Source organism: Watersipora subatra, chromosome 2, assembly GCF_963576615.1.
Source record: "Watersipora subatra chromosome 2, tzWatSuba1.1, whole genome shotgun sequence".
Classification (NCBI taxonomy): domain Eukaryota; kingdom Metazoa; phylum Bryozoa; class Gymnolaemata; order Cheilostomatida; family Watersiporidae; genus Watersipora; species Watersipora subatra.
In genome coordinates, this window is record NC_088709.1 from 26633774 (window position 1) to 26645630 (window position 11857).

Genomic DNA, 11857 nt, shown 5'->3' on the forward strand with positions numbered 1-11857 from the left:
AAGTGTTTACTGTATTGTGTGTGTCCTTGGTAAACAGGAAAACAACTTGAACGCGAGAAGGTTGCTTAGTATTTATATAGCCAATAGTATAAATTTATATTAATAAGGCTATTAAAACACAATGATAAAAATTATAAAAAATCACTTAACTTAATGTTGGGCGTGATGAAAAAGAAGTCACAATATTTAGCTAAAATGATTGTTATTTTATATTGACTTTCTGACAACCCAAGGCAAACTAGTTACAGCAATTACAGTATATTAAAATATAAACACTAATTTAAATTTTATAAATGTAAGTTAATGTGATGAGAAAGGGATGGATATTTGAAATTTATGGTATTTAAATATTTTGTAAGGTAACTTTCTATATTTATTTTTTTCAACAAGTTGTAGCAAGAATATATCAAACATTCAATTAATTAAACCACTTTGAATAAGGTGTTACAATATGTATGGGAAAAGTTGAGTTGCAAAGCAAGTGAGGAGTTCAGAACGTAACATTATAAATGGTCTTACGATTGGCTGAGTCTTTTTTACAAGAAGGAATATATGAGTTGCGTAGAACTAGGTCAAGCATCTGACAACCAAGAATTAACAAGGATGAATTGAATTTGCCCTCTTTGCTGAAGCTCTGGTCACTTTTCATTTTATCATAGGTTTATTAATGAAGCTTTTGACAAGATTTTTGAAATATGCCAATATATTAAAAAAACAAAGATTTCCAGCTGTATGGATAAAATGCTTGACTATACAGTATGATAAAGTTTTAGAGTGCACTTCCTTGAAGCGAGCAAACAAAGTTTGGGCAGTTGCAGTAGAGGCTGCCTACAGGATCAACTCAAGGGTGTAAAATAAGAGAAGACAAGATGAGATAGAAAATACTTTGCTATTCTCAAAATGTGACATGTAATCTGCAGCTATGAAATCAAGGCTCTTTGCTTGTAAGTAACTTCCACCGAGATAGAAAACTCATCTGCAAACAAAAGAGCAATCATTTCATAGCTGGTGTTCCCGATGTCTGGTTGAGATCAGATATTGATGAGTTGTGAACCAGGCACAATCAATATTAAAGTAATATATTAATTTATAAAAGGTAGTAGTTTCTGTAGCACGCCATAACATAAACCTTCTGGTGTGCTCGTGAAAAATTTGGGCTAAAGCGCCATTCTATTTATTTCGTTTTCAACTGGTCCTCAACAGTTAATGAAAATGTTTCTTTTTCGTAGTGTTTACACAGCTCTGTGGAATACCGTCGCGAGGAATATCACAGGCACTTTCTAACATTCTAATGCTTTCTTTGCCTACCATTTTTCGGAACATTCCAGTGTGTAGATACTTCTGCCGCTATTTGAGCGTGATTGCCATTACCAGCGATACGATTAGTGTTGCCAGGGTTCTTTTCTTGACTTATAGCATCGAGGCTAGCCTGTGACTCTGCGCTGTCAAGTACTTTTTGTGAGTCTCCAGTTTCCTTTAAAACTTCGGGATTACTGGCTATAGTGTGACAGCTTGTCATCATCTCCTTGTCGGCATCTGACTCAAAGTCGTCATATTTCTTCACTTTTTTTGCCTTTCGTTTACATGGCCTGGTTTTATTTTTCTTGAGTGGAGTGAAACCTTCTTCAGCTTCTTCAGCTTCTTCGATGTCACTTCTTTGACACGGGAACTTTCTGTAGAAACAATAGAAACTATTTGATATGCATCATTTCCACTCACTAGTTTTCATATAGCTAGTTTCTGCTCCATCAACTGGTTACTGGCAGGCTCGGCTTTAACCTGTAAGTTGTAAAACTAGCTACATGCGATACATAGAATCCGTACCTCTTCTTGTCTATAGTTTATTTTCTGTGGATGGTAACATTGTGATTTGTCTCCTCAATAAACTGCTTTAGCGGACAACTCTTACTAATCTATATCTTTTGTTTTTGATGTAGTAACAAGGAAATGTTGCTCAACGAAGCCTTTGCAATATACACACTACACATTTGATGTACCTCATTTCTTCAACTCCTTTACATTAAATTACAGCAAGTAAGCATTTCCTTACAGTTAAGCTTAATTTATCTGATAAGAAGCCTTGCTATCAGATAAAAACCAAGTCATTATAGATGTGGTCTACACATTGTAGAAGGTGTACTAAAAGCTATGTTGCTGGAGCTGATAAGGCATAAATATGTTGAAGTTTTGAAGTTATCATGTATTGGTGAAAAATGTACCTTTTAGAAAATATAATGAATTTATTTTCTTGCTATTTATTTCTTCACATGCTATTTATTTGCTGACAGAGTACCCACCAAAATTATAACACTGCCTCGAACACATTTCAAAAGCTACGATGTAGTTCACGCAACACAGGATTTCGTTGGATGCCCTTTTCCTTTTCCCCATTTCCTTGGATGTATTTTAGTATTTGCTTATATAAAGTTTGATTTTTATTGTTTATATAAATCTTATTTATTGCTAGTTAATATTCGCCAGAGTTAAGTTTATTTTGCCAAACATTGGTCAAAAACAACATCTTTGCGAAATCTGTTTCATGTTCTGCTTATTTCAATTTTCATGTCAACCAAAAAGACTCTTATTTTGGCTGGTTTAGACTTATATTTTGATTATTTTAGCTAAAAATACAGCAAATATTCGCTACTTGGCTTCTTGTTGCCTTTCATGCTGATATCTGACCTTTCATGACCTTCTAATAACAAAGCGCTACCGACCAGCTTCTTTGCTGCCATAAAGAATGCATCTCCTCTACCACCCACTTCCATTAGTGATGGCATTTTCTCTAAAATATTTGAGTCTATGAGCAAACTGTGCATGAGTGACTTGAAAAGCAGATTATATTAATAATACACAGTAATGATTGCATGCACCTATGTTGGCCGGCCTACATGTTGACAGGAAACTGATGCCAAAGGTCTTGCTCAATCCAACTATGCAATAAGATAAGCCCATTTCCTGGGGGTTTGGTTACACCCTGATCAATTACTGTAGTATAATATTGGAGTCAAGGTCGGCTGCCGGAGTAGTTCACCGGTCCTCAAGTCAATCCAGAAACTTGTGTTTGTTAGTTTTACAGAAGTTTTAATCTGTGTTCCATAGCATTATGTTATTAAAAAACATTTTAATAAAATGAGTTCTTTTGCACCAAATATAACAATTAAAACATTGTAAAAGAAGTTGTGTTATTGAAGTATCCCTAAATATTTTATAGTGTTGTTTTATACAAGACCACAGACATAGGGAAAACTAATTGTCTTCCATAGACATATACATATAGATTGTCACTATATTTTATGAATTTATTAAAGCGAGGAAATTTTTGATGCTTATTGGTTGCTCAAAAACATACAAAACAAAATAAAGTTTAAAAAAACAACAACGTGTAAAAATTGTGTTGCTTAATACTTCTGTAAAGTTTAAAACTGGATCTGAAAGACTCGTTAATTTTATACATGAATGTTAAAGCATAGTAGTGAAACATTCGCGTAAAACCTAAAACGCAGTTTAAATCATGTTTTTAATGACACATTTGAAAAGCATTTCATTTTGGAGATGATATTCATGTTAATGATAGTTAACGGATTTTACATGGAACCATCAGAAGTGTTACATATTTATGATTCTTATGCCAGCTATTGTCTAAATGTGTCACCAGCGCTATTGACATCTTGTCAACCTGAGGTAGATATTTAGCTGTTACTGTTATTAGCGAGTAGCTGTTCCCCCTGTGGTCTAGAATAACTGACCTGTGGATGACAGGCTAGGGTTCACTTCCTATAAAAGGCTAGTGTAGGGACAAAAAAGTATATAGCCTTAAACTGCTCTCTATAACCGGCCATGTCTCCCGTCACCGAGGTTTCCTTGCCACTAGACTCAGACATATCTAGCCAAGATCACTGAGATTGTGTTTGTGCTCTCACAAACCCAGTCTCACCTTCCTACATTCAAATATCATACTCGATCATCAAGGAATTGTCCAAGTGCTCAAAAAAGTACTTTTTATTCAAATTAAAAATCCGTTCTCAAGATAAAACCTTGTTTATACTCATTCTTGTTAAACGAATTTACAATAAAACAAATTAGAACAAACTATATTTTCTGTTTGCTTCCTAATTTACCACACAACAATAGCTTTTGTTTATCTGTTTCTTTGTGCACCTCAGAAATACTCTGTAGTAACATTCTTGTAACTATCTTTCCTTTCCTGTCAGTTGGAAGACGTCCATGTCTGTATCTTACACCAATTCTCTCATTAATATTTATGGCTATCCATTATCTATGTAGTAGATGTTGCATATATTTGATACTCTAGACATTTCATGTTGCATTCATTCTTCCTAGCATATGCATTATTCATAACTTCCTGTAGCTGCTGCCTGGAAGCAACTGAAGACAAAGAGCTACTTAACCAACTAATATTGCTGACACACAACAGGCTGGTTGTGCTGACGTGTGTGAATATGCTGAAGTCGACACAAATTTATAAATGTATGCACATAGCTCAATATGCAATGCTATTTGGCGTGCAGTGGAAGCCGACACACACCGTAATTTTATCTGCGCCATAATTCTGCCAGCACAATAACTATACCAGCACCATAAATCTACCTATACCATACCTCTACCTGCAGCATAACTTTACCTGTACCATACGTCTACCTGCAGCATAACTCTCTTTACCTGTATCATAACTCTACCTACAACCTATCTGTACCTACAATGTATCTCTACCTACAACATAGCTCTACCTACAACATATCTCTACCTACAACATATCTCTACCTACAACATATCTCTACCTGCAATGTAACTGTAACTACAATATAGCTCTACCTGCACCATGATAGCACATGCAAAGCAACCTTGCCCTCTCTTAACACTACCCTCCACTCACAACTACCCATACATGTACCCGGAATAGAAGACTGCAATCAGTCGAACACCGAGAATTGATTTATGACCGATACAGCTTAGATACTGTTCTACCATTCTACTACACAAACAGAAGCTATTCCTATTCTCATTGCTAACTGGTTTAATCATAGTGCCTTGTCCGAATTAGCTGCTCATTTCGGAGTAGGCTGCTTGCACTTCAAGGAAAAAACAAGAGCTTCTCTACATACACAGTGTGTTCGTAAAAAGACTGAATATACAGTCATACTTCGACTTACGGGCTTAATGCATTCCGAGACTGAGCTCGTATGTCTATTTACTCGCATGTTGGTGCAATTTATTTATATATATAGAACAATTAAATATATATTGATTGGTTTCCATACTCTAAAAATGCAAATAAAACACTCAAAACAAGATATTGTAAAAGAAAGAACATGTTGATTATTGCCCTAACTTTACCACATGCTTTCAAAAAGCAACAAATAAAACAATAATGCAAGGAAATGTGATTAATTAAAATGTAAAATTAAATACATACAATAGCAGCTAACGCTAGCATTTGCCAGAGAGGAAGATATAAGTTATACTTCATTATAACAGTTGACTTTGATAAATTTGGATTTTATCTAAGTCTTAAAAGACAAACTTAGAAGTAAACCTAAAAGCAAACTTTCATTTTTAACTTAATGTAATTAAAATTTCTTCGGTGTTCATAGTTTGGAGTTTCTCGCTGGTTAACTAATTTTTTCTTTGTTTCGCTCTCACGACTAGCTGGCCGTTTTAAAATAAACCTATCTAAGGACGTTTGCCTTTGTCGCCCTTTCAACATGTTGCGATTAGGACGAACACAGGTGTCGTCACAAAGGGTTAATTCACGACCACTAGTCAACTTGTCCGAATGTCTATTTTTATAGTTTTGATAGATAGCGTCGGCCTTTCACATAGCATCGTTTCAGTTATGCTGTCACAGGCCAATTGTTTATTTTTTATCCAATGCCTGAGCAGTCTCTCCATCAGCGGTCGTGGAGATCTCGGCGCCGTTTAGAAACTATGGTTAGTCCTTTTGCCCACTAAATGCCCTAAATATATTTCTTCTGTTTGATAACCGTGGATGTATTTCTGTCATATTACTGAGCTAGATCGATCAGGCATACAGATTTTGCATATTTTTCAATAATTTTCCGTTTAACATCAATTGCTATCATTTGTTTTTTCTTTGCATTATCTTTCATTCTACTGGCAAAATTTTGGTCTACGCACAGTACTTTTAATTCACATAATTTTGCACTGAAAATCGTGCACAAAAAGCACGTTACAAAAGTATAACCTGAGCAGTTGAAAAATACAGAGTGATGCTGTTCTCATAAAACACCTCCGACATACTTGGCAACTGACTCACGTGCTTGTATCTCAAACATGGCTCATATGTTAGTGTGCTAAAACTTGCTTAACCCTTTGGAACCCAAATGCAAATATACACGAACTAAAATTATTTCCTTTTGAATTTAAAACAGGGAAGGGTCAATTTAGCTACAAAAACCAAAATTTTGGCTCACCCACTATTAGAATGGAATCGGCAGGGTGTAACATATATGTAACATTGGGCTTTGGGGTCACAATTGCTTTTATTTACAATAAATCAAACATAAAGTGTAAAATATTCTGAATGTAAAATGTTGCCAAATGTCGGCTTACTAAATGTATAGTATCAATTGCCAAAGCTTTGGGCCACAATAAGACCACAATAATTATTTAGTGTGGTACTCCAGAAAATAGTTTCGATCTCTAACATAACACAGCCTGACATTACATTTAGTACATGCGTTTGTTGTCAGGTTTGACTGGCACAGCTTGCACCTCCCTCACTTTTCAACTCTGTGTGGCCAATGAGAGTAGCCATCAAAGCAAATATCCAAACCTGCTTCCGATGCATTTGACATGTTTTTTTTCTTCTGCGGTGCTTCATCTAGAGAAGTTCGTGGGCGCCCAGGTTTAGACGCATCAAAATTTATGAGTGCTGCTGCTACTGCTGCCTGAAACCGTCTTCTCGTCATCCTTTTTATTCCCGGAGCTCCTACCAGTCTATAGTCTTTTTTGTACATGCACCATGCGTTGAAGAGACAAATCATCAGCATATGCCAGAAAAGATAGGTGTACCAGCGTTTGGATCGAAAAGCGAAGCGATATCGGGCGAAAAATCCATCTAACAGATCCACACCACCCATGTGTCTAATATAGTCATTGATGACAGCCGGTTGCGGAACAATGACGCTTACTTTGTTTTTCTTGTCCCATCTCTTTGCTTCCCCAATAGGCTCGACTCCAGTTTGATTAGAGAGCAATGTTACAGCTTTATTGTCATACCAGCGGACGGCAGATAAGTTGCTGACCTCTTCATCACTGTGATCATAGCTTCCGCAGCCGAGTTTTTTGAGTGCTTTTGTGTCTTTCAGTTTGCACCCATGAAGACGATTTGATCGCACTGTACCGGTGTACAGCATCCTCGTTCATTTAGCTTTCTGATTAGAGGAAGACTAGTGAACAGGTTGTCAGCATAAATTTTATATCGATAATTTTGCTGGGGAGTAGAAGTGAGCTTCAGGATAAAGTCAGCCACCCCCCCCCCCCCCCCCCCCCCCCGTCCCAACTTGGTTTATTGGCTTCACCTGTGGTATACACATCAAAGTCATAAAGAATGAGCATGACTTTATCAGCATCGCTATCCTCTTCCAAAATATCATTGGCATCGCTCTCATCACACTTGACCATGTCTATTATGTTCTGCACACATACTAGCCTGAGTCGCTAGTTGCTATCACTGCCACTTGCAGAGGCCATTGTCACTATAATTGAGGATGTATGGTGACTGACAGAACAGTTTTATGCATACAAGTGAATATAATAGTAAGCCTAAGGCTCTATCATACCTCTGCATAGCGAATAATAATCATAATAACAAGTAGCATAGTCTTTCAAGCCCATTGCTACACTGGTGTAACAGGTAGTTTTAAAACTAATATTTTTTACCAAGTTTTATTCGTTATAACATAAACACTTAATATCATGACCAGAAAGGCATGTAGAAAAAGTTAAACAAGAAATTAGTTACTCACCTGATCTATTATCTCTGTAGGAAGCAGAAATTTTAGTCCTTGTTTTCATTTCATCAGAAAATGGTGAAGGTGGCCATTTTGATAATCACATGATGCTTCAGCAGCCAATCAGATCTTATTATTTCTTGTTACACATGTGTAAGTTTGGGTTAATAGTATTCCCAAGCCAATGAAATCATTTTATTATGAGTTTAGAAAAGAATTATGGTGATGTAACAGGGGTGTAACATGGGGCTACAATGAGTTAAAAGCTGGCTCGCATCTCAAGTTTCTTGTACGTTGGAGCACTCGTAAGTTGAAGTATTACTGTACTGTGATATTTTGCTGCATTCATTTCTCAAATGAATGGTTTAAAATTTGTAATAAAAATTGTAAAGGTTGGCAACTGTAAAAAAAAGTTTCAGATTAGTCGAGTAATATTACTATGACTGGAACAGTTGTGTTTTGCAGTGCTACTAGAAAAAGGATGGGTAACAGTGTTGCTGAAACAGTTATGTGTTGCAGCGCTGCTAGAATAGAGATAGGTAGCAAGGCTACTAAAACAGGGTTCGATGGTGTAATAAGTATTGATATTAGTGCTGTTTGAACAGGGATGGTAACGGTATAACTGGAATAGGAGTACATTAGTACATCATTAGTTCCCAAGCAGTGCGGATAGTGGTCCTACCCCAACAGAGGTACATAGCGGCACCACTTGAACATGGGTGGATAAGTGTTAAAAAAAACCTGAAATAGCTTCTGCAAGTTAAACTAGGTTTGATATGCCATTTCTCATACAACGACCCTGTTTTGAACAATCTAAAATTTGCAATTAGTAGAGTAAGCAACGTACAGTAAACATTCTTACCTCAAATAACAAAGAATGAAGAGAATAACAAGAACAACGAGCATGAGTATGATTGCCACGGTCAGGGCAGCAGCGAGTGTTGAGTTGGAGGCTACAAACAAAAAAACGAATTTATTAACAACAAAATAACAGCTATTTTCTAACATAGTCTAGCTGTAGTCCTATCTCCACACATACCTGAACATGTTAGAAGGGGTTTATCCATTCGATCCCAAAAATATTCAAATGTTTCTGGTCGTCTGGTACAGTTGATGAACATTTCTTTTTGGCCTGTTTCACGAATTGCATTATTAACATTTTTGCATGACACCTGCAATACATGTCACATATTTCTCAGTTATGACATTGGAAAGCAGGTCTTATTATTGTTGCAATCAGGTGTCAATGCAAAACCACAATATTACCAGGAAGTGTTTTGCTAATTTCTAATAAAACATACCTTTACTTTATATGAATTATTTGAAATATGTAGTCTTGACTCATCTACGATTTGAACATCAATTCCGTTTCCCTCAACCAAAGTATGGAATGGACAACCAAAGGCTACAATCATCATGATGCTACTGTTAAATTCTGCAATAAGGTAGCCTCAAATGTTATTACTAGTGGCGGCATAGTCTCAGGCACTATAACTATAAAAAGGTAGCCTCAAGTGTTATTGCTAGCGGCAGCATAGCCTCAGATACTATAAATCATAGCAAGGTAGCCTCAAGTGCTTTTACTAGTAACAACATAGCTTCAGGCACTATAGATCGTAACAAGGAAGGCCCAAGTGCATTTTCTAGTAGCAGCACAGCCTCAGGTACTACAAATCGTCACATTGTGGCCCCTGGCAGCAAGTACCTCTGAGAGACAGAAGTGCTTTGCTCTCATCCTCCGAATGACTTTTGTGAGATGTAAAGTTCACCATCGCCATAAAACTCGAAGTTAAAAATACATCTCGGTTTTTTCCCAGGCTTGGCTTTACACACTTCTTATCCACAGTGAAGGAGTCACGTCCATCACATGCTAAGTTGATAATCAAGGAAACATTTGCATACATGGTTGTGAAAGTGGTGACAAGGTTGTGATGATTAACTAACATGGCTAATCCTTGGCATAGTGGTAGCATTACCTACATAAATTAGCAGTAGCTAGATAAACTATATCTAGACTGATAGGACTTAAACAATCACCAGCAGGTGAAAGGGTGTTGCAGGTGGTTAAAGAATGCAGAAGCTTCACCTTTCGACGTCAAAAGATTTCCATATTACTACTGTGGTACAAGTATCTCAAAATACCAGCTTCATATTTAAAGGATATTTTTTATAAATCTTGTGTTGTTCTTGTTGGTTCTTGTGATTTCCAACCTCAAAAGGGCACATGTTGCTCAAATATCAAAATATCAGTTACAGCGAATGCCACATTAGGCGTCTTGCGCTACTGCACATTTTGGTATTGAAATTTTGATTTTAGATTTAAAGTTGATCGAGTTACAGCACTTTAAAAAACATTATCTCTATAATGTCAATCACAGACTTTATCAGAAAATGTAAATATTTTTTAATATTTGCGATCGTTTTTTACTCTTGAGATGATCTGACTGCCAGAATGTTTCTATTGAATGAATATTAAAATTGACAAAACTTGATCTCGGTTAAAACGCTCGGATCAAGCAAAAGTGCGCTTATGACGTCTATAGTTGCAAAGAGAGCTACAGAATCTATATCAACTATATCAATATCAACTATACCAAAGATATTTCACACGTATTTTCTTTCTGAATGTTTCAACCGTGACCAAGTTTTGTTGATTTTAATCTTAAAGCACCCTGGCCATAAGATCACCCTAAACATCAATAACAATCACAAATAATAGTACATGTAAATACTGATACTTTCTGATAAAATCTACTAAAATTTTGTGCAATTTTATCTGTAACAACAGAAAATGCAATAAACGCTCATACGATTAGGAATACCTCATAACAATGCTGTTGAATGTCAGAAAAAGAAGACAACTCTCACATGAATAATATCCTGAAGCAAGGTTGTACTCCTTGCCAGTGCGAACAGCAATTCTCTGTCCAGGTTCTGCCCTAACCATAACTGCACAAGAAGTACGAGCTTTATAGTTGAGGCAATTTTCAAGTGGGTCCGCTGGAGTAGCAAATACGACTTCTTCAAAATCTGAAAGCTCCCAGCCGCCATATTGCATTTCTTGGCATATGTCCAGCTCGAATATAGTGTAGCATCCTAAAACTGCTAAGTATTATTAAATCAATCTAATGAGGATGACCAATGCTCTCTCAATTCACAACCCGGCAAATATATAACAACAGTTTACAGAAGAGAACGCCGCCTTTATGACAAATGAAGATAAACAAAAATAAACCTGATGACTTTGACTCCCCTTGACCTAGCTCTTTAAAAGCTTTTTGACTGGCCTTGCTATTGTGCAATGACCTCTCCTCTTCTCCATACTGGCCTTGCTATTGTGCAATGACCTCTCCTCTTCTCTATACTTGTTTTTGTTGTCAGAGAATATTATTGGACATAAATAAAATGAACAAACACACTTACTCACTGAACTCAGAATTTTGTGACAGTTTGATGAACATTTCACAACTTAAGAGTAAAGAAAATGTCTAATTAAGAATTGTCTTTTATTTCATTTTAATAAATTGAAATATTAAGAAAATAACAAATAACTAATCTTATCATGCAGTCAAAGAATGCTTACACGGTCAGTAAAAAGATTGTCAGATTGTGAGCTCCTCCTTTTTGATTTTTTATAAAAATCTAGTTATTTCAAAGGCAATTATAAAATTGATCAAATTGTTTTGTGATTTGGGTCGTCATTAAGTTTATCTAAAAAAGATTAGAATTTTCCATTTTACGACAAACTTCCTTAGATTAAAAGTAAGATTCTTTAATTTTTAAATACAGGGTTTTGGATTCAAATCGCCGCATTTTAAATCACTTAACAGTTAAATAATAAATAAATTTTTACTTAATGA

The 11857-nt window shown here is 36.0% G+C and overlaps 1 protein-coding gene across 1 annotated transcript in view; it reads right to left on the reverse strand.

The window, feature by feature from the left end:
• Positions 1-529: 529 nt before the first annotated feature.
• LOC137387724 (uncharacterized) overlaps positions 530-11857 on the reverse strand; it is a 12617-nt gene continuing 1289 nt past the window's right edge. Inside the window, exons 2-8 of the mRNA XM_068074224.1 lie at positions 10866-11093; positions 9703-9867; positions 9299-9402; positions 9037-9169; positions 8860-8950; positions 1309-1673; positions 530-976 (exon numbers count right to left, since the gene is read on the reverse strand). Coding sequence (XP_067930325.1) covers positions 921-976; positions 1309-1673; positions 8860-8950; positions 9037-9169; positions 9299-9402; positions 9703-9867; positions 10866-11093 — 1142 coding nt within the window. The 3' untranslated portion in view covers positions 530-920. The remainder of the gene's footprint in view (positions 977-1308; positions 1674-8859; positions 8951-9036; positions 9170-9298; positions 9403-9702; positions 9868-10865; positions 11094-11857) is intronic.